The 18,365-nt window shown below is 44.4% G+C and overlaps 1 protein-coding gene across 4 annotated transcripts in view; it reads left to right on the top strand.

Annotated features, from left to right (window-relative positions):
- Positions 1–6,893: 6,893 nt before the first annotated feature.
- The window catches only part of PPP1R9A (protein phosphatase 1 regulatory subunit 9A), a 133,861-nt gene continuing 122,389 nt past the window's right edge, over positions 6,894–18,365 (top strand). For all 4 annotated transcript variants that reach the window (XM_057432586.1, XM_057432585.1, XM_057432584.1 and 1 more), the window contains exon 1: positions 6,894–8,509. In XM_057432586.1, the coding sequence (XP_057288569.1) occupies positions 7,043–8,509 (1,467 nt within the window). In that variant the 5' untranslated portion in view covers positions 6,894–7,042. The remainder of the gene's footprint in view (positions 8,510–18,365) is intronic.

Raw genomic sequence — 18,365 nt, 5'->3', positions numbered from 1 at the left:
TTTTTTATCATTATCAGAGATTTTCTTCAGATCTTTCAGGACAAAGTTCTTTTTTTTTTTAGCACTGTTCTTGAGCTTGCAAGTAGTTTGAGATGTTCTATGTAAAACCAGTGTAATCTTCTGAAGGTGCCAAATGAGTGATATTAATGAGCCCTCTTTTTAAACTATTAATGACTTCCTATAGAAAAGAATTACACTTAACTGCAATCCCAGGTTGCTTATGTTTGAAACTAAAGGTTATCAACTCGTCATTACAGCTGTTTGCTGTTTACTTTTAGACTCCTGCTACTCTGGTACAGGAGAACCCTAGCTTGAACGTTCCTCATCTGCCAAAATGTATGTATCTTGTTCAGACAAGATCTTTCTCTTTAAATTGGATTATGTAATAAGAATTCATGTCTGAGTGTTAAAAAAAGAGATCTCAATTCTGTTTATGCTGTGATATGTATAAAGAAGAAAAACCTCCTCCTTGCCAGTGGTTTGGCGGGATAGCAGAGAGAGGCTTTCTTAGCCAAAGATCAGGATAAGTAAATAGTTTCCATTTGTACGTGTACATACAGATTTTATCTTGGAAGACTTGAAAGACATTGACAGGAGACACATGATGGAATGACGTTTTTCTTTTGCCTGAGCCATGTGGAAAAACTTGTGTTGCTGCTCTGCTACACAAATAAATCCGTATCTCAAAACCTGAGTGGCTTAGAAGCGTGGAAGTGACTCAGAACAACCCCTCAGTGGCACCCAAACAGTCACGTTTATCAGTAAATATAATTCACACATCTCAAAATAATAGAAAACCGATTATTTTCAGTGGTGGAGGACTGCCTCAATTTAAAAGATACTAGGTATAATTTAAAGGGATGCTGTCCCATTAAACAGCTTGGGCCTCTCTCCCTGTCATATGTGCAAATTCAGAGTCATTTGAATGGTGCAGCTACACCAGTGCAAGTAAAATAACAGTCATACTGTATCATATGTAAATCTTAAGATGAATAGATTTTTAATTCCCATTAGTTGGGAAGCAGAGTAATTTTGTAACTTCAGTGAGGTTACTCTGAATTTATGCTAACGTAGTAAAGAGGCCCTTGGTCTCTTATCTTCCCTGAAGTATTCTGTGCAGCATTTTGGTGTTGCTCAGGAATTAACAGAAATGTCAATCATGCTTTAGAAGAGCCTAAAAATACTTTCTAGTCAAATAGATTGTCACAGAAATACTGAAAATGTAAAAGGCCACAGAATTCTGATTTCTATACTTAGCTGCATGGCCATGCTCATAATGAGGAGTCTTGTCTTGAAAAGTGACACATCAATCAAAACAAAAAACCAATATAATATAATATAATATAATATAATATAATATAATATAATATAATATAATATAATATATTGTCCTTGAGATTATAATAATATTCTTTACCACAGGAGCTGAGAAAATTAGGATGTAAATTAAAAATTTTTCTGTAAGTGATTAGTAAGTTTGAGTATCTTTGATGTCAGTGACCAAGCTGAATCTGTGTCAAAGCTGGGTATTGTCTGCTTGAACGTCTACACAGTCTACTTATAATGCATTTAAGGAGGACATAAATATCTATTACAAGGATGAGAGGAAATGGCTTTAAACTGTCAGAGGATAGATTTAAATTGGACGTTAGAAAGAAATTCTTTACTATGAGGGTGGTGAGGCCCTGGCACAGGTTGCCAAGAGAAGCTGTGGCTGCTACATCCCTGGCAGTGGTCAAGGATGGGGTTTTGAGCAACTTGATCTAATGGAAGGTGTCCCTGCCCATGGCAGGGGGGTTGGAACTGGATGAGCTTTAAGGTCCATTCTAATCCAAACCATTCTGTGATTCTGTGATTATCTCTCATTGTGGAAAACTTGAGATTTCTTGTGTACTTTGGCTGTCACCATAAGCGAGCCATTTCATTGCCTTACTTTCTACTGAAGTATAATATTCTGCCATGAAATGATACAAATGTTTTCTTGGGTACACTGTTTAAAATATAAGTTATGGCTTAAAATGGCCACTTTGTTTGCAAAATTTCTGTTAGAAAAAGGATTTAATGTTTCTGGCTCTGGTTCTGTAAATATGGTAGTGGATACTTTCCTAATTAACTTTACATAATTGGATGTGAATTAGTCTCTTTAAAATTGCTTCAATTGTTTCACAGATTGTTTAATGTTTGCTTGTGTCCCTTCTTTTGCTTGCCTATCAACTGAACCACACAGCTTGGTGTCATCGGCAAACTTGCTGAGGGCGCACTCAATCCCACTGTCCATGTCAGTGACAAAGATGTTGAACAAGACCGGTCCCAACGCTCATCCCTGAGGGACACCACTCATTACTGGTCTCCAGCCAGACATTGAGCCATTGACCACAACTCTTTGCGTGCAGCCATCCAGCCAGTTCTTTATCCACAGAGTGGTCCATCCATCAAATTGATGTCGCTCCAATTTAGAGACAAGGATGTCGTGTGGGACAGTGTCAGACATCAACTGCTCTACCCCTGTCCATCAGTTCTGTAGCCCCATCATAGAAGGCCACCAAATTGGTCAGGCAGGATTTCCCCTTAGTGAAGCCATGCTGGCTGTCACCAAGCACCTTGTTGTTTTTCATGTGCCTTAGCATGCCTTCCAGGAGAATCTGCTCCAAGATTTTGACAGGCACAGAGGGACCCTGACATGCTTGTGATGTGGCCTGATGCCAACCTTATGAATTTCAACCAAGCCAAGTGCAAGGTCCTGCACCTGGGTGGGAGCAATCCCAGGCAGAGCTACAGGTGGGCAGAGAAGAAATTCAGAGCAGCCCTAAAGAAGGACTTGGGGGTGTTGGTCAATGAGAAAATGAACATGAGCCGGCTTCAATGTGTGCTCGCAGCCCAGAAAGCCAACCGTATCCTGGGCTGCATCAAAAGGAGCGTGACCAGCAGGTCGAAGGAGGTGATCCTGCCCCTCTACTCTGCTCTTGTGAGACCTCACTTGAAGCATTGTGTGCAGTTCTGGTGTCCTCAACATTAAAAGGACATGGAACTGTTGGAACAAGTCCAGAGAAGGGCCACGAGGATGATCAGGGGACTGGAGCACCTCCTGTATGAAGATAGGCTGAGAAATTTGGGGCTGTTCAGCCTGGAGAAGGCTGCATGGAGACCTCATAGCAGCCTTCCAGTATCTGAAGGAGGCCTGTAAGGATGCTGGGCAGGGACTCTTAATTAGGGACTCTAATGATAGGACAATGGCCTTAAGCTTAAACAGAAGTTCAGGCTGGATATAAGGAGGACGTTCTTTACTGTGAAGGTGGTGAAGCACTGGAATGGGTTGCCCAGGGAAGTTTCCAGCTCCATCCCTGGCAGTGTTCAAGGCTGGGTTGGACAGAGCCTTGGGTGACATGGTTTAGTGTGAGGTGTCCCCACCTATGGCAGGGGGATTGGAACTTGATGATCTTAAGGTCCTTTCCAACCCTAACTATTCTGTGATTCTATGTGAATTATAAAACTCTTCCTGCTACACATGGTAGCATGCTAAGCACACTGGTACATGCTAAGCTCTTCAGCCACTCTGCATGCTTAGCCTAAATTCACAAAGGAAATAGAATGTTTAAATTTCTGCTTTATGTCTCTTTTCTTCAATGACACTTGAAGTTCTCTTATCTATTTTTATCGCCAGAAGTCAAGCGGCTCTCTGAGTGTTCTTACAGCTCCACATCTACAGAACCACAGACCAGTCGAAAGGCACTGCCAGGGATGCTGGGCCTCAGATCTGGCATGTCATCTTATGTTTAGAATTTAATAGGGAATGTTCTGCATAGTAGCAATATTTTTAGTCCTTGTATGGGGAATCACCTGCAGGACTCCTCACTGCAGCTGGCTGGGAAGCAGCATTCCCTCATTGTTCTGCTTTGGGAAAAGGTTGCAGAGGGGGAGCTTTCTGCAACTGCTTTTGAATCTTGGAGGCTGCCTATATCCTCGCTCATTATACATATCCTCCGATAGCCTTTTCTCCTGACATGGCATGGCAGTGCCCAGCAGCCCACAGGGCACCCCAGATCCCCCCGTGATCCTCTTCTACCCCTATCTTCTGCTGGTGATGGCCTGTGTAGAGACTCTGCCCTGCTCCAGGACAGGTGTCCTGCCGCAGTGGGAAATGTGCTCTGGGAACATACTTGTTCCGTTCTTGGCATCCTGTGCAGGTATTCATCAAAATGCTGGGGTCTGGTCTGCTGTACAAGGTTTGCTGTTTGCCTGTCAGTATTAATGTGCTGCTTATTTAAGCTTTATTGAGGCAGAATTTGAGCTGCATACCCTTGGAGCAAATTAGATTAACCAGACACTGACACCTGTGAACACTTGGACTAGTGTACAGTACTTGTGCTTCAGCCGCATTAAAACTAATGAAGTAAGCTTGTGAACCTATACACCTGATGTCTTTATCTGCAGTCACTACTGTCTTCATTCTGTGTGAATAATAATTAGTCTTTAGAGTCTGCAGCATACAGCCCCAGGCCATTTTCTGGATATTTATGCAATTAGTTTAATGAACTTTGCTAAGGAGCTCCTATGTGATTAACAGTCATTACCTTCTCGCATTGCCAATTTCACAAATCACCTAGAGATTTCATGTTCCGCAATTAAGTTTTCTTATTCACCGCATCAAGCCAAAGCATTTTTGTGGCGAACTCGCCCAGTTAAGGAACAATAAAGGCTTTCCGGCGGTGGTTGTACGCTGGGGCCAGTCCGCTGTCGCTCTCCGGCCCTGTCAGCAACCGCGGAACCGGGTTTGCTCAGCGGGTTACCCGGGGTCGCTACCAGCCCGTTACCCTCCCGTGTGGGCCGGGTTAAACGCCCGAACACCGAGGGCGGGAATACGCCGTGTCCAAGCCGCACCAAGCTCTCGCCGCGCCCTGCGCCGTGCTGCTCCCCGCGGGGCTTCTGCCGCGTGAAGAAGCGGGGCTCTCCCGGCTGCGGGACGCGGGGCCCGCTCCCCCCATCCGCTGCCATCCTCGGCAACGGGCGGGAGCCCAACCGGTCCGGTCCTCAGGGGTCAGGCTGCAAACACGCGTTCCCGGGGGCAGGACGAGGGCTTCAGCGCTGGCGCGGCCGTGGCGCGGCGCGGATGAGCCCGCCGCCCGGGCGCGCAGGCGGTGTGGCTGTGGCCGAACCCGGCCTCAGCCGCTCGGCGGTAACCGCCCGGGGCCGGACTGCAGCGGGAGCTCGGCTCACCGCCTCCCCCGCCGCCAGCCCTCCCTTCCCCCGGCGGAGCGAACCACTGCGGCTCGCCGAGGAGGTGAGGCACCTGTCACTCGCCGGCGGCGGCGGCGGGCGGCCCCGCGGCGGGCGGCGGCGGCGGCTCGGGGCGCGTCCCGCGGCGGGGGGGGCGCGGCGGCCGCGGCGTGGCGGAGGGGAGGGCGGCGGGCGGGAGCGCGGCTGCGGCGAGGCGCGGAGGTTCTCCTCCCCCGCGCTGCCGCCGCGGGTGTGCGCGCGGAGCCGCGTCGGTGCCCCAGCTGCCGCCGTTGCTGTTGCCGTTGCCTGCAATGGCGTTGAGGCGCCGCGGCGGTTGGTGCCTCCTGTCAGGCGGGCGGCGGCAGCAGCGGCCGTTCTCCACAGAGGCACCGAGCCGCCGCGGGCCGGAGGAGAAGCGGGGTCAGCGCTGAGGCGGGGAGGCTGTGGGAGCTCGCCGCGGCTCTCCGCTGGGTAAGGCGGCGTGCGCGCTCGGCGGGAGCAGAGCCGGGCTCGGCGGAGAAGCAGCCGTGCCTGTCACCGGGCTTTTGTTTCCCGGGGCCCGGCCGCGGGGGGGCGATAGGCGCCTGCCCGGGCTCTGCCCCACCGCAAGGTGCTGCCGGCCGGGGCCCCGCGGCTCCAGCCCCACGGCGCGGCACAGCCACGGAGCAGCCGCCGCCCGCGCTCGGGGGAAGTTTATCGCTTCCTGCACGGCGGGCAGGAGCGGCAGCTGCTGCCGCGTGGCCTCGTTCCTTGCCCCTTGCGGCGATCGGCGCCCCCCGCCCGGGCAAGGGCTGCGGGACGGGCCGCGGAGGTGCGCGAGGCGGGCGCGTGTCTCCCGCCGCCGCGGCGGCGGCGGCGACCCCTGCGCCGGGGCAAGCACCGCGTGGAGCTGCGCCCGAAATGAGGCGTCCTCTGGGCGGCGACGGCTGGGAAGGAGGAACGGGCAGGAAGGGAGAGGGGTTCGGATCTCGGTGAGACCCGCGCTGCCGCTCCTGGGGCCGCGGAGCTCCGGCACGGCGGCCCGGGAGCGGACCCACCGGCTGGCTCGGCTTCTGCAGCCCCTCCTTAGGCACCCCAGGCGCCTCCAGGTGCTAAAACCGCTGCCAGTGTCAAGGGGCAACTTTATCTAACGGAATTTCGCTTCCCTTACCGTGTCGGCCGGGGGTGTTAACTTTGGGTGCAGTTTTTTCTGTTCCCCTCGAGCTGCTGTTTGATTTGCCTTTTCTGGATATACCATGTTTGATGGTATTTCTGATGGTTCATCCGAGGGAGCAGGGGTCGTCTTGCAGTGCCTGCGTTTCTCTTGCCACATTGCCTTTCCTTTGCATGCATGTTTGTGGCATCATATGGCAGTTTGTGAAGGGTAAGATGCGATAATCCGTGCTTGCACTATGGAATATTATACATTGCAAGTTATGCAACAGTCGGTTTGAGAAAGTTTGCCCTGACAAGTTTTCATGTGTCTATGCAGTGTTAGGTTCTATTTATTTATTTTTTTTTACTATTTTTATTATAAACGTGTCAAATAATGGTAAATGGAAACAATGGCTTAGACTTTGAGATGCATGAGTACCTGACATGATTCAGAAAACCCTCCCTTCTATTGCAGATTAAATCCGCTGTTGTTCTTGAATGTCCTCGGTTGTGCTGCCTGGTCAGAACTGACCGCATGCGTTTAGATCTTTACCTCCAGATCTTCTGTCAAGTGTGGCCGTGCTGAAGGGCAGTGCCCCCTGCGAGCACTCCTCAGGCAGAATCACAGCTGAGAGACCACTGAGAGCAGTACCACAGAAACTATGTAAGCTGGTTTTGCACTCCTGGAGTAACCATGATGAAAACGGAGTCTTCAGGGGAAAGATCAACCCTCCGAAGTGCCTCTCCTCATAGGAACGCTTACAGAACTGAGTTCCAGGCGCTGAAAAGCACCTTTGACAAACCGAAATCAGATGGAGAACAGAAAGCGAAAGAGGAAGGAGAGGCCTCACAGAGCAGGGGAAGGAAATATGGCTCAAATGTCAATAGGATTAAGAACTTATTTATGCAGATGGGCATGGAGCCCACTGAAAGTGCTGGGGTTACCCCTAAAACCAGAGGAAAGGGTGGTCCTCCATCACCTCAGAGACGAATTAGGCCCAAAGAATTTGTAGAAAAAGCTGATGGTTCAATTGTAAAGTTGGAATCGTCTGTCTCAGAAAGGATCAGTAGGTTTGATACGATCCACGATGGTCCTTCCTATTCCAAGTTTACTGAAACTCGGAAGATGTTTGAGCGAAATGCTCATGAAACTGGACATTCCAATCGCTACTCCCCAAAGAAAGATAAAGTTGTTTCCAACGAGCTTCCAGATGAGTGGTGCAGTGCCAAGTCTCAAAGGGGCAGCACCGATTCACTGGACAGCCTTAGCCCAAGGACAGAGACCGTCTCTCCAACCGTGAGTCAGCTCAGTGCAGTTTTTGAGAACACTGACTCACACAACGTGATCGTCGTAGAGAAGTCGGAGAACAATGAAGAGTACTCTGTAACTGGTCACTATCCGCTCAGCCTCTCCTCCACTGTGGCAAATATCTCCTCCCCGGTTGCAAACCTTGAGGGCTTCAGTCCTTTGAAAGATGCCAGCACGTGGTCTCCCACAGCCAAACAGGGTACAGGTGGGATGTCTGCTGAGAACTCTCAGCAGAATAGTGTGTCTTCAGCACTGAGACAGAAGACTTCCACAGGCACTTCAGCGGGTTCAAAAACAAGCGAAGAGATAAAGAAGGGTACAGAGGCAAGTGCTGATGCTGTTGAGAGCTCTGGAGCGAGTCGACAGGAACTGGTCAGCGTGCTTGACAGTGAAAGATCCATGGACAGCTGTTCTAGGAGCAAATCAAAAACAGAGGCAGAAGTTTTGTTGCAACAAAAGGAACAGTTGGAACATGCAGAGGGTGTCTTGAATAGATCCGAAGCTTCAGAACTACCAAGAAATGTAGCTTCAGGTGGTGATTTTGCCACAGATGCAGTTTCAGATGCTACCGAGTCCCATTTTGATGAGGCAAGTGAAAAAGAAGGGCATGAAGATGTGAATGATTTTCAGAGTTCCCACGTGTACATGCACTCTGACTACAATGTGTACCGGGTACGATCGAGATATAACTCTGACTGGGGAGAGACAGGTACAGAACAGGATGACCAGGATGACAGTGATGAAAATAACTGTTATGAGCCTGATATGGAATATTCTGAAATTAATGGATTGCCAGATGAAGATGAAATCCCAGCCAACAGGAAGATACAGTTTAGCCGTGCTCCAATTAAGGTAAAGTTTCCTTTCTTTTTCTGCAGTTGGGTTCATTTTTGAATGCCACTTTATTTGAAGTACATCTTGACAGCTGATCTAGGCTCTGAAAAAATTGCAGAGGATCTTTTGATACGCATTTTTGTTACAGTCAGCAAGCACAATCTTAAATGAAGTAAGGAAGCTGAGCTCTGATGAGCTTGTGTCGTTTCCTAGACTGCTTGATGGCTGACTAAGCCAGCAGAAATTGAGAATGACAGCTGGGTTTGTGAAGTTGGACAATTCTAACGTGCATGATTTGACTTATGTGACTGAACTGTAACCACATGGTGGAACGTGGAAGTGGGTATCTGGTGGCCTTTGTGCTGTTTGGTTTTTCCATTTGAAATAACAGCTTCTGTAGATCATGTGGCTTTTCTTTAGCTCTCATCTGATGTTCTTTAAAGTCCCCGCATTTAAACACTGTGTCATGAAATACAGTGTGATCCTGTCTCACTAGTAGAGGGCTGTTAGTATCACCTTTTATAGTAGCATAGTCGCTTCTTTAAAACTTTCAAACATTAATATATATATATTTAATGTATCTCAGTGCTACAGAAAGAAGCCAGTTGATTGAAATACCTAATGAAGGTTGGGTTTCTCACAGAATTTTTACTGGTTTGGTTTCAAGTACATTCAAATTGCAGCTAAGAATGTTTTTTTCAAGTAATTTGAGTTCAGGAAGGAATAGCTAGTCATGTTTTGTTGTACCAGCTTTTCATTGCTGAGTTTCAGGGTTAAGTATAAAAGTGTTTTACTTCCAAGCTGGTTTTAGTGCATGTGGTCTCACATGGACAATTGAGAAGATAGGAATTTTTCCAGAAATGGCTCTTGAAGCAGCCATATGTGATGGAGTACTTGAAATCTAAACATTTTAAAATTAAAAATATGTAACTTAAATTAACTTTCTTTTCATTGTGGGAGTTTATCAACTTGAAGTAATGTGATTTACAAAATGTGCATTTACACCACCTGTGTTTTAAGTTAGGGAAAGATGTCTATTTCTATTAGGAAATTCTCATCTGAATGAAGCAACCAGGTTTTCACATCTTTATTGAGGGCTGGAGGGAGGGGAATGGCCTTGTGTTCTTCATACTTTGAAAAGACCATTTTTTTACACTGAAACAAAATATTCCAAGCTAAGAAAATGGGTTTCTTAAATTTTGTTTTGTTAGTATTTTATTCAGGCTTGCATCATGCAATAAAAATTCTGTGTTTGTGCTCCTTCTAGATTATTCTCATAATGGGGGAAACTAGCTGGTATTCTCTGGGTTTGGCTTGAGTATTTTTTGAGATGAAGTAGAGAAAACTTTTATTACAAAGGATTATAGAAGTTTGTGTCCCCCCTCCTCTGCCTTCTCCCTCAGGCTGTACTAACAGACAAGATGATGTTCTCTCTTCTGAAAGATCTACCAATTATGTGCAGAGGCTTGTTGCATTGTATTTATTACAGTTCAGACAGATAAGAATCCAGAAAGTGACTCCACTGATTTTATTCTTGAGACGGTTGGATTTTTCTGCTGTTTCTATTTTGAAAGAGCTAGCAGTGACATCCTCACTTCAGTATATTGCTGTCATCTGTCTGAATCATGCTGTCATGCCAAGTGCTATAACAGTATTCTCTCAATTATTTAGTTATACAATTTTTCTTTTCTTTTGAAGTTTTTCATGCTATGTTAATTTCAGATTATGTATTATCAAGTAATAATAACAGTCCATCAGGAAAATGCTCTAAAAGTCATTTGTGTAAATAGTAAAAGAGTACATTTGTCATGGTTTTAGGCATAAAGCACTCTTAACAAGCTTATCCAAAGTAAAAGAATCGTTGCTTTAATTGTTTTAGCATCTTAATTGTACATAGGAAGAAAACAGAATAAAAGCCACATTGTGAGAGAACAGTGTAGGAGGGCTTGGGAGGGTTGGGAGATCCCCTGCTTTTGTCCCCGGTGCCTCCAGTGTATACAATCTGTTAGTTGTGTGGGGAAACAGAAGTGAGACCATGTGGAAGGAAGGCTTGCACTGGGAGGAAGAAGTGCAGCCAAAGGTGTGGAAAGTGAAAAGCTGCTTCTGGAGCCTCCCTCCCTTTCCTCCACAGCATTCTGTAGTTCCCTCAGCAGTGCCAAGCAGCGTAGGCCTGGGCAGGCTGCCACTGGCATCAGGTCACTGCCCGGCCATGCTGCTGTGGGCAGGGACCCGGGAGGAGAATCCCCTGGTGGGTCTCCGGCAGCTTGCGAGTCTCTCTGCTCTTGTGTTGCCTCTGGGACAGCATCGCCAGTTTGGCACGCTGCTGGGAGGTCATCGACCAGTTCTGGCAAGCAGTTTGTGCCCGACAGATTGGTATCAGTGAGCAGTGCAGGGGACAAGGGGGGGACTTGTGTTTTGTGCCCTCAGGCAGTGCTAGTGGCTGAACTTACCCAGTCGCTCCCTCTACCCATCTCTTACATAGGGATGATGTTTGCTAGGTGAATAAGCTGCAACTATGTAAACATTTTTCTGTTCTAGGTAATTTTGTGTGTTAGTGGGCAAAAAGTGGTTTCATTAATACATTCCTAACGTCATCTCATGCGTACTGTGACAAGAGAGAGAAAAATACAGAGCAATGTAGGAGTATTTCTGTGCCATTGAAAAGTGATTTGTCTTTGCTAAAGTGAAGCAGTTTGTACTTAATGACTCTGCTAGATAGTGCTGCAGAAAGTCCAACCTAACCTCTCGGTGTTTAGTGCTGATTTCATGGTATCATACATGCATTCCCTTCCTACAGGTGAGCTCTAAGATAATGAAGAAAATTGGCATTTGAATGTGTAACCGGTGAGATGAGTGGGTAGTTATTGCCACAGAGTTGTTACTTGAAGGTCTTACCGGGTTTCACTAAACACCTTTGAGCTATTTTTCCAGGGGATTTTTCAGGTAGGCGTGTAAGGAGTAAACAAGAAGGGTGCTGAGACTGAAGAGAAAAGAGGTTGCAGTTACCACCAAGGGTAATCCTTTCTGTCCCTTTAGGGGAAGTACTGTGGACTATGAGAAGTAATAAAGTATAGACAAAAAGATGAATAAATAAAATTTTACTCATAAAACTATAAAGACTGAATTCTACTCATCTCCCAAGCAGGAAAAAGACCCAGTTATTGAGAAACTTACTATAGGGAGAAAGGCTCAAGTCAACAAATGCTGGAAATTATATTCTGTTATGGTCTGTACTTTCACTATCACAGATCCCATGCTCCATGGGCCATTTACTCTGTTCTGGGATTATGGGCTCTGTTTGCTGATCGCATCTCTGTTGAAAATCCCTTTAGGAGTAGGTGGCTGCTTAGGGGCCACTGCAGGCTTGGAGAGTTTTGAGGTATTTGGAGTGTGGCATAGCTGATGTGAGCAGTTGTGCATGTTTGGGAAGATTAAGTCAGCTTGGCAGTCAGTATTCAATAAAACATAGCCTAAAAGGCCCCAAGAGTTGGTGCTGTTAGTGACAGCGGGCATGAGTGCGTTGCTGAACAAGGCGTGTGCACGTTGATAGAGCAGTTGATATGAGGGTTGTATAGAGGCCTTCATCAGCGCCAGCCTGTTCCAGTGCTTCTGCTCAGGGGTAGAACTGAAACTTTCCAAGACAAGTGGAAGAAGTGAAAAATTAAAGTAAATGTGATGAGGAAAAAAATTGCCCTACTTTTGCCAGGGTTTCTTTTCTACAAAGAAAAAAAGCAGACAAAAAAGAAGCAGAAACTCTATTGTTTATTGGCCTTTTGTTGAGTTTTGCAGGGTTTCCTGAGGGTTAGGTTCTATGCTGCTTCCCAAATGTTGTGGGCTAATTGGACAATTTTTGCTAGTAGTGCAGAATTCATTCATTCATGGCTTTCTACACTCTAGCAAGTGGAAACTTATTGATTGTTCAAATCATAGTCCTTTTTGAGGACTCTGCTTCCTCTATCCTGGGTAGATTTGGGATGGAGGAGTAATGTTCACCTCTTCTCTCTCCAAATCCAGAATGTCTGGTATCCTGAGAGCTGGTGGCTGTGTCTGTGCTTAGTGCCCTACTTCTAGCACCTGGTACACAGGTTAAACCATTTAAAGATGTTAGCAGCAATTTTGTCTCCTGCTGAGCCTCCTTTTGCGACCTTCTGCTATACTGACTTGGCTGTACCTCGCTGAGGGGTTGGGATAGTATGAGACAGACTGTATAACAGACAGGTGACTTGCGGTGCAGTGAGGGGTTTTAGCCCAAGCTGCTGCTGCAGTTTTCAGGGTTCCATAAAGCTTCCTTAGGGTGCAGTGCCGGTGAAGGGACCTCTCTGCAGGCCTCTTTGAATTTTGGGGTAGGTGGGAGAAAGGATAACAGGAATGGAGGGGATAGAGCAAATGGTTCTTCCATGCTTCAGCCAACTCCGTACAAAGGGATTATGGTCACCAGTGCCTGTGCCTTGTGTGTTCTTCCTCTCTTTTGTCACGTAGGATGACTGAATCTTACATGCTAAGACACCTCAGTTTTCCTGATGGTATTTTGTTCAAATGGTCTTCAGGAATTGGAATTTGTGCTTCTCTCTCTCTTTAATAAAGAGAGCTTTCGAAGAGGTTTTACAAGGAGTGGTGTGACTGTAGTTTAGTGTAAGATAGGAATGGCATTTGTATTTAATGGTTATTTTGAAATATATTATGAACTATATGGTAATTATTTTAAATAAAAAATCAGTTCAAGGAGCAAGTCTTTATTTATTCTTCATTTCTCTCACTAAAATGTACTCAGGAATGTAAATAGTGGGAAAAAAAAGAATCTGAAACAATCTTGACACTGTAATTGCTTTGGAAATTGCACTCTAAAATATTATTATTCTTTGTCAGCTAAGTATTAAAGTAAAGTACACTGGAAACATTTGCAAGTTTTAGTGCTGCAAAAGAAAGTATTTCTTTGCCTGGTTCAATATTTAGTATGGTATTTACCTATTGTTAAAATGTTGGAGAACTGTTTTGCATCGTGGAAGTCATAAGTGAAGGTTACCCATCTGCAAGCACTGTACAGTTCCTGGCTCCAAACTTGCCACCACTTCTAATTGTGTTTTACTTAAGTGGAGTTGTATTTAGATGAGCTCCAGATCTCCCTTTCAACCTCGGTGGCCCATAAATCTGTAAATAAAGGAGTCCCAGAGGGTGTTGGGACACTTGCCAAAGGCAGATGTGGCAGACAGGACTTGCAAAAAAATTCTAAGGATTTAAAGTGATTACAGAATATGAAAAATTTATCCACTTTTGAATGGTCAATTAAGAAACCTTACAGATAAAGAAAGATGTGTAGCTTCCTTCTGAAGTATTTGTCTTTACTTAAGTGTCTGAGCTTTGTTTACAACATTAGGAGTGGACGGTAGTTTTGGCTAAAGCATCAAGGCATCAAGTAGGCTTAGGCTCTCTCTCCTGTAGTGCTGAATAAATTACTAAACCTTTGTGCTGATATTTGCATTCTGTAAAATGGGCAGCAAATTGGTAATTAATTCCATTAATCTTGACTTGTGAAGCAGTTTGACATACTGAGCTATTGCTTGGCTAGCTTGAAATGTGTGTACTCTGCTACATAAAATGTCCTTATACTTTTTTTGGGTGTTGTGATGTATAGGAAACTCTACAGACTTAAGCAGTAATACAATGTGTTGTATTGCAAGGATTGTGATGCTAACTTTGATTATTTGTAAAAATTAACAATGTAAAACCAGAGTCTTTGTTCTGGTGGCAGGATATATAGAGCGTTTCTGGAACCTGGTCATTTATTTCAATTACATTTATAGCATCATAGAATCAACTAGATTTGAGAAGACCTTTAAGATTATCAAGTCCAACTGTTTCCCCAGGACTGACAACTCCACCAGTAAACCATGTTTGTAATGAAATATCTTCTTATGAAAGGCAGCACATTTTATATATATCTGTCAGGGAAATATTAAAGAATGAAAAACTGGGTCCCCTCAAAGAACAGCAAGGAAGAAGGCATAAAGTATTCCAAAACAAGTAGCTGTTTTCATTATTAAAAGGTCAGTGCATTCTACGTGGTTATCTTGTACATGAAGTGTATTACTGGGTTGGAATTGCGTACCTTCACTGGATGAGTCTTTCATACACTGTAATTTCAGGTGCAAAGAGTTTTCTTGCATTAAGTATATGTGGAATTATTGGAATATAGTAGCTGGGGTAAAGTTATTTGCCTGATGCAGTGTGCTGTGGAGACTTTTGTGTAGGTCATCATTTCACTACTAATTCTAGGGACCATTTTTTCCTGGATGTAATATTCACACGCTGTTACTGAGCTAAAAAGAAATAATGTTGCTTTAAACTGGGTTTTATGAGCATTGAGGACATTCTGGAAGAGCTGCCTGTATAAACCGAGTTTGGATTGAATAATTGGCATCAGAGGTTTATGCGGTTTAGGTTGAATGGGGTTTCCAAGTAAGGGTTTTCAATTTCAAAAATGCAGGCTGAGAAACTGTAGAGAAATGATTTGAAATGAGCCAAACCAAAAAGCAAACAGAGGTAACAGTTGGGGTTCTTGGAACCTCTTTGATTCAGAATTAGAAAAAGTGCGTAGGATTTGCGTCCCAAGAAAAAGCAGAGTACAGAAGCAGAATAATTGCAGACCTAATCAGAAGAAAAGGTGTCCAAAGAGAGTATCAAAAGGCAGCCAAGAACTCGCAAGGAGTGGCAAAAGGGGTTGTACATAAAATGAAAGACTGTCATAGAGTTCAGAAGTCTTAAGTGTGAATAAGGTGTTGCCAGAAGTCAAGCTGAGTTTGACCTTGTAAAGGAAAATAATCCCAAGTAGTAAAAATCCATTTATCCGTTTAAAATGAAATGAGAAAGGAAGCTGGGCGTTGTGCAGTCAGCATGAGGTTATGATCGGAGCTATCGTCCCCAGTTTATATTAACATTTTGCCTTCATTTTTGTTGCAGTTGGTCTTGTTGAACATGGAATCAAGAATAAGAGCTAAATACATGTACACAGATGGAAACTCTTACAGTGAAATTCTTAAAGTGAAAATAAGATGAAACCTAGAAGTCCCTAGTGCTCAGGTTTATAAGGGCTGGGTGAAAGAAGTGTTTTGGAAAGTCTTGTAGCATGTACAAATCTTGTAACATTTCAAAACAAACAGAAGACTATCAAAATATGGAAGGTATTCAACTGCAGAAGAGCACGTGCAGTAGCTGTTTTTTAGTAAGCAGAGGAAAGGTGGTTCTGGCAGCTTGAAAATCATTAATCTCTATTTTTCTATAGTGAAGCCGTAAAACAAAACTTTGAAAAGAATCCAAGGCAGGGAGGCAAATGGAAAAGTGGAGTACCTGTAAACAGATTTGTGAGAGGTAGCATATGTCAAACTGAATTAGCATCTGCCTTTAGTAAGATAGAAGACCTTGTTAAAAATTTCAGTAGCTCTGCTTCAGAAAGTTGGAGCACACTAATGACACTTGCTTCTGACGGAAAGTGGGAAAGCCTTCTCATTGCATGGGATTACAGGAAATACGGGTGACTGGGAGGACTTGAGTATTGGGGATGGATTTGTGAGCTAAGGAGTTTCGCGGTAAACTAGTGACTCATTTGTAGGGGACAGCAGCTAAGGAGAAAGCTGCTCTGTGACTTGCTTGCATCGAATGACAGCAGTAACCCATGGTGTGTTGCAGCTGTGAGGAAGCAAAATGGCATTCTGGATATATGAGGCAAAATATTGTGGTAGCGGTAGGAAATTGTGAGTGTCATTTTATAACTTGCTAAGGAGACTTCATCTGGAACATGTCTGGTGGGTTCTGCTTAAGGCGAGTGAGTTTGGAGGAAAAGCTGTAGCAACTTCCTGCTCTTATTTGTCTTTTTCTTGGTTAATTCTGTCGTAAAACAGGGAGCTTAAGAAATGTATCTTGCTCACTGAAAGCCTGAAAAAGAGCACAGTTGCATCTCTGCTATATTCATAAAGAAAAAGTCCCTGCAGGCAAAGGGGCAGCTTTCCACTTTTAAAGTGAAATTGAGCATTTTCCGACTAAAATGAAATAATTGTAATAGCAGGCACTCTTTTCTTGTGTTCCTGATAGACTACTGTATTGTCTAACACACTATTAATTTTGTTAAGGGTTAGAATTTCCTTCAGCACCGTTGAACTCACAGGCCACAAATAATCTATTGAAAAAGGCACCTGACATTCCTGTAGTTAAATGATACAGAAGGATAGCTGTTACTCTGTGATGTCCTTTTTTTGTGTAGAAAGTATTCTATTGAGAGCAGAAGATAGTTTTACTCACTGGTTTTGGTTCAAGAGGCCTGTCAGATCGTTCAGATATTTCCATATGATAAAGTCAGTGGAAGGTGTGAATGCAGAATTTATCTCCGAGGCCCGTTTGCATTGTGTTACTACACTACACATACAACTACACTTTTTAGTCTGTAACTTTTTATGCTCCTCTCTGCAGTTTCCATCTGCCTTAGTGTTCAGTGTGTAATCTCAAGGTCATAAGATGCTGGTTCACATTGAAAAGATATCTTTTAATATTCAGACTATGCTGCATGTAGACCTTAGGGCCTTTTATTCAAGAAATACCTGTATTTCAAATTTACTATTTATATGATTTGTTTAAAAGCATTAAACTACAGAGGCTTTTAAAAGTCATTCTATCAAATGCCTATCTAATTCATCTAGATCATGGCCTTTCTGATAAAAAACATCCCAAGGTTTTATTCAGGCTTGCAGTCATCTTTAGCATACGATCTGACATACTTAGATTCTGTAGTTATATAGGTTCTGACATATTTACATATTTACCTGTTAGCTGTGCCTTCTTGGGAGTCCAAAGATATGTGTTTGCTAATGTTGACTTGGGTGATTGCCCAGCAGATCTTACTGTTCATGGACTGCTTAAATAGAATACTCAAAATACTTTAATAATGTATTTTTTCACAAGGGCAAACCAGAGAGAACTCATGAATGTAGAGATTTAGAGCACTGTTGAAAAAGCTGTTAATCTAGGAGCGTGGCAAAGTGCACTAATATGTGAGTGTTTCAGTATGGTGTTTGGGAGCAAGAGGCTACCAGGCCACATAGCTCTTTTTTTGTCCTTATCCAGCCTTTCTCTCTGAAGCAGTTGCTCGGTTTTATCTCCCTCTATTAATCTGGTAGGTTGACTAAAAACTGCCACCTCAATTGTTTTGCACATTTCTTTCATTTATTTAATTTAAGATGTGGGGAGGGAAATACCATTAAATAGAGGGTTTGGGCTTTTTTCTTTTTCCCCTTCTGTCTGCATGGTCAGTAAACCAGTTTTCAATCTTAACAGCTGTAGGTCCAAAATAACTGCTGAGACTTACTGTAGTTTACTACAAGTGCATGAGACAGTCATTACCAGTAACGCTTGACTAGTGAAAAGGGGAACTTATTCTTGATGAACCTCATAACCTTCTACAGTGGAATGACTGGCTTCATAGATGGGGGAAAGCAATGGATATTGTCCACATTCACTTCAGTAAGACTTTGGACATAACTTCCTTAAGAAAAGCTGATGAAGTAGGGGCTGGATGAGCAGACAATGATGTGGATTGAAAACTGGCTGAACAGAGAAGTGTGCAGACAGGAACCCCATGAAGTTCAACAGGGAGAAGTACAATGCCCTGCACCTGGAGAGGGAAAGCACCAGTATATGCTGGGTGCCATCCAGCTGGAAAGTGGCTTTGCAGAAGAGCATCTGGGGCCCTGGAGAGCACCTAGTTGAACAAGAGCCAGCGTGTGCCCCTGTGGCAAGGAAGGCTAATGTTATCCTGGGTTGTGTTAGGAGGAGTGTTGCCAGCAGGTCTACTCTCTACTCGGCACTGGTGAGGCCACACCTGGAGTGC

This window comes from Pezoporus wallicus, unplaced genomic scaffold, assembly GCF_028554395.1.
Source record: "Pezoporus wallicus isolate ANWC-B61680 ecotype Strahan unplaced genomic scaffold, APGP_CSIRO_Pwel_v1 scaffold_2584, whole genome shotgun sequence".
Taxonomy (NCBI): domain Eukaryota; kingdom Metazoa; phylum Chordata; class Aves; order Psittaciformes; family Psittacidae; genus Pezoporus; species Pezoporus wallicus.
The sequence above is the reverse complement of the archived record's forward strand: the minus strand, read 5'-3'. Positions and strand labels throughout refer to the sequence as shown.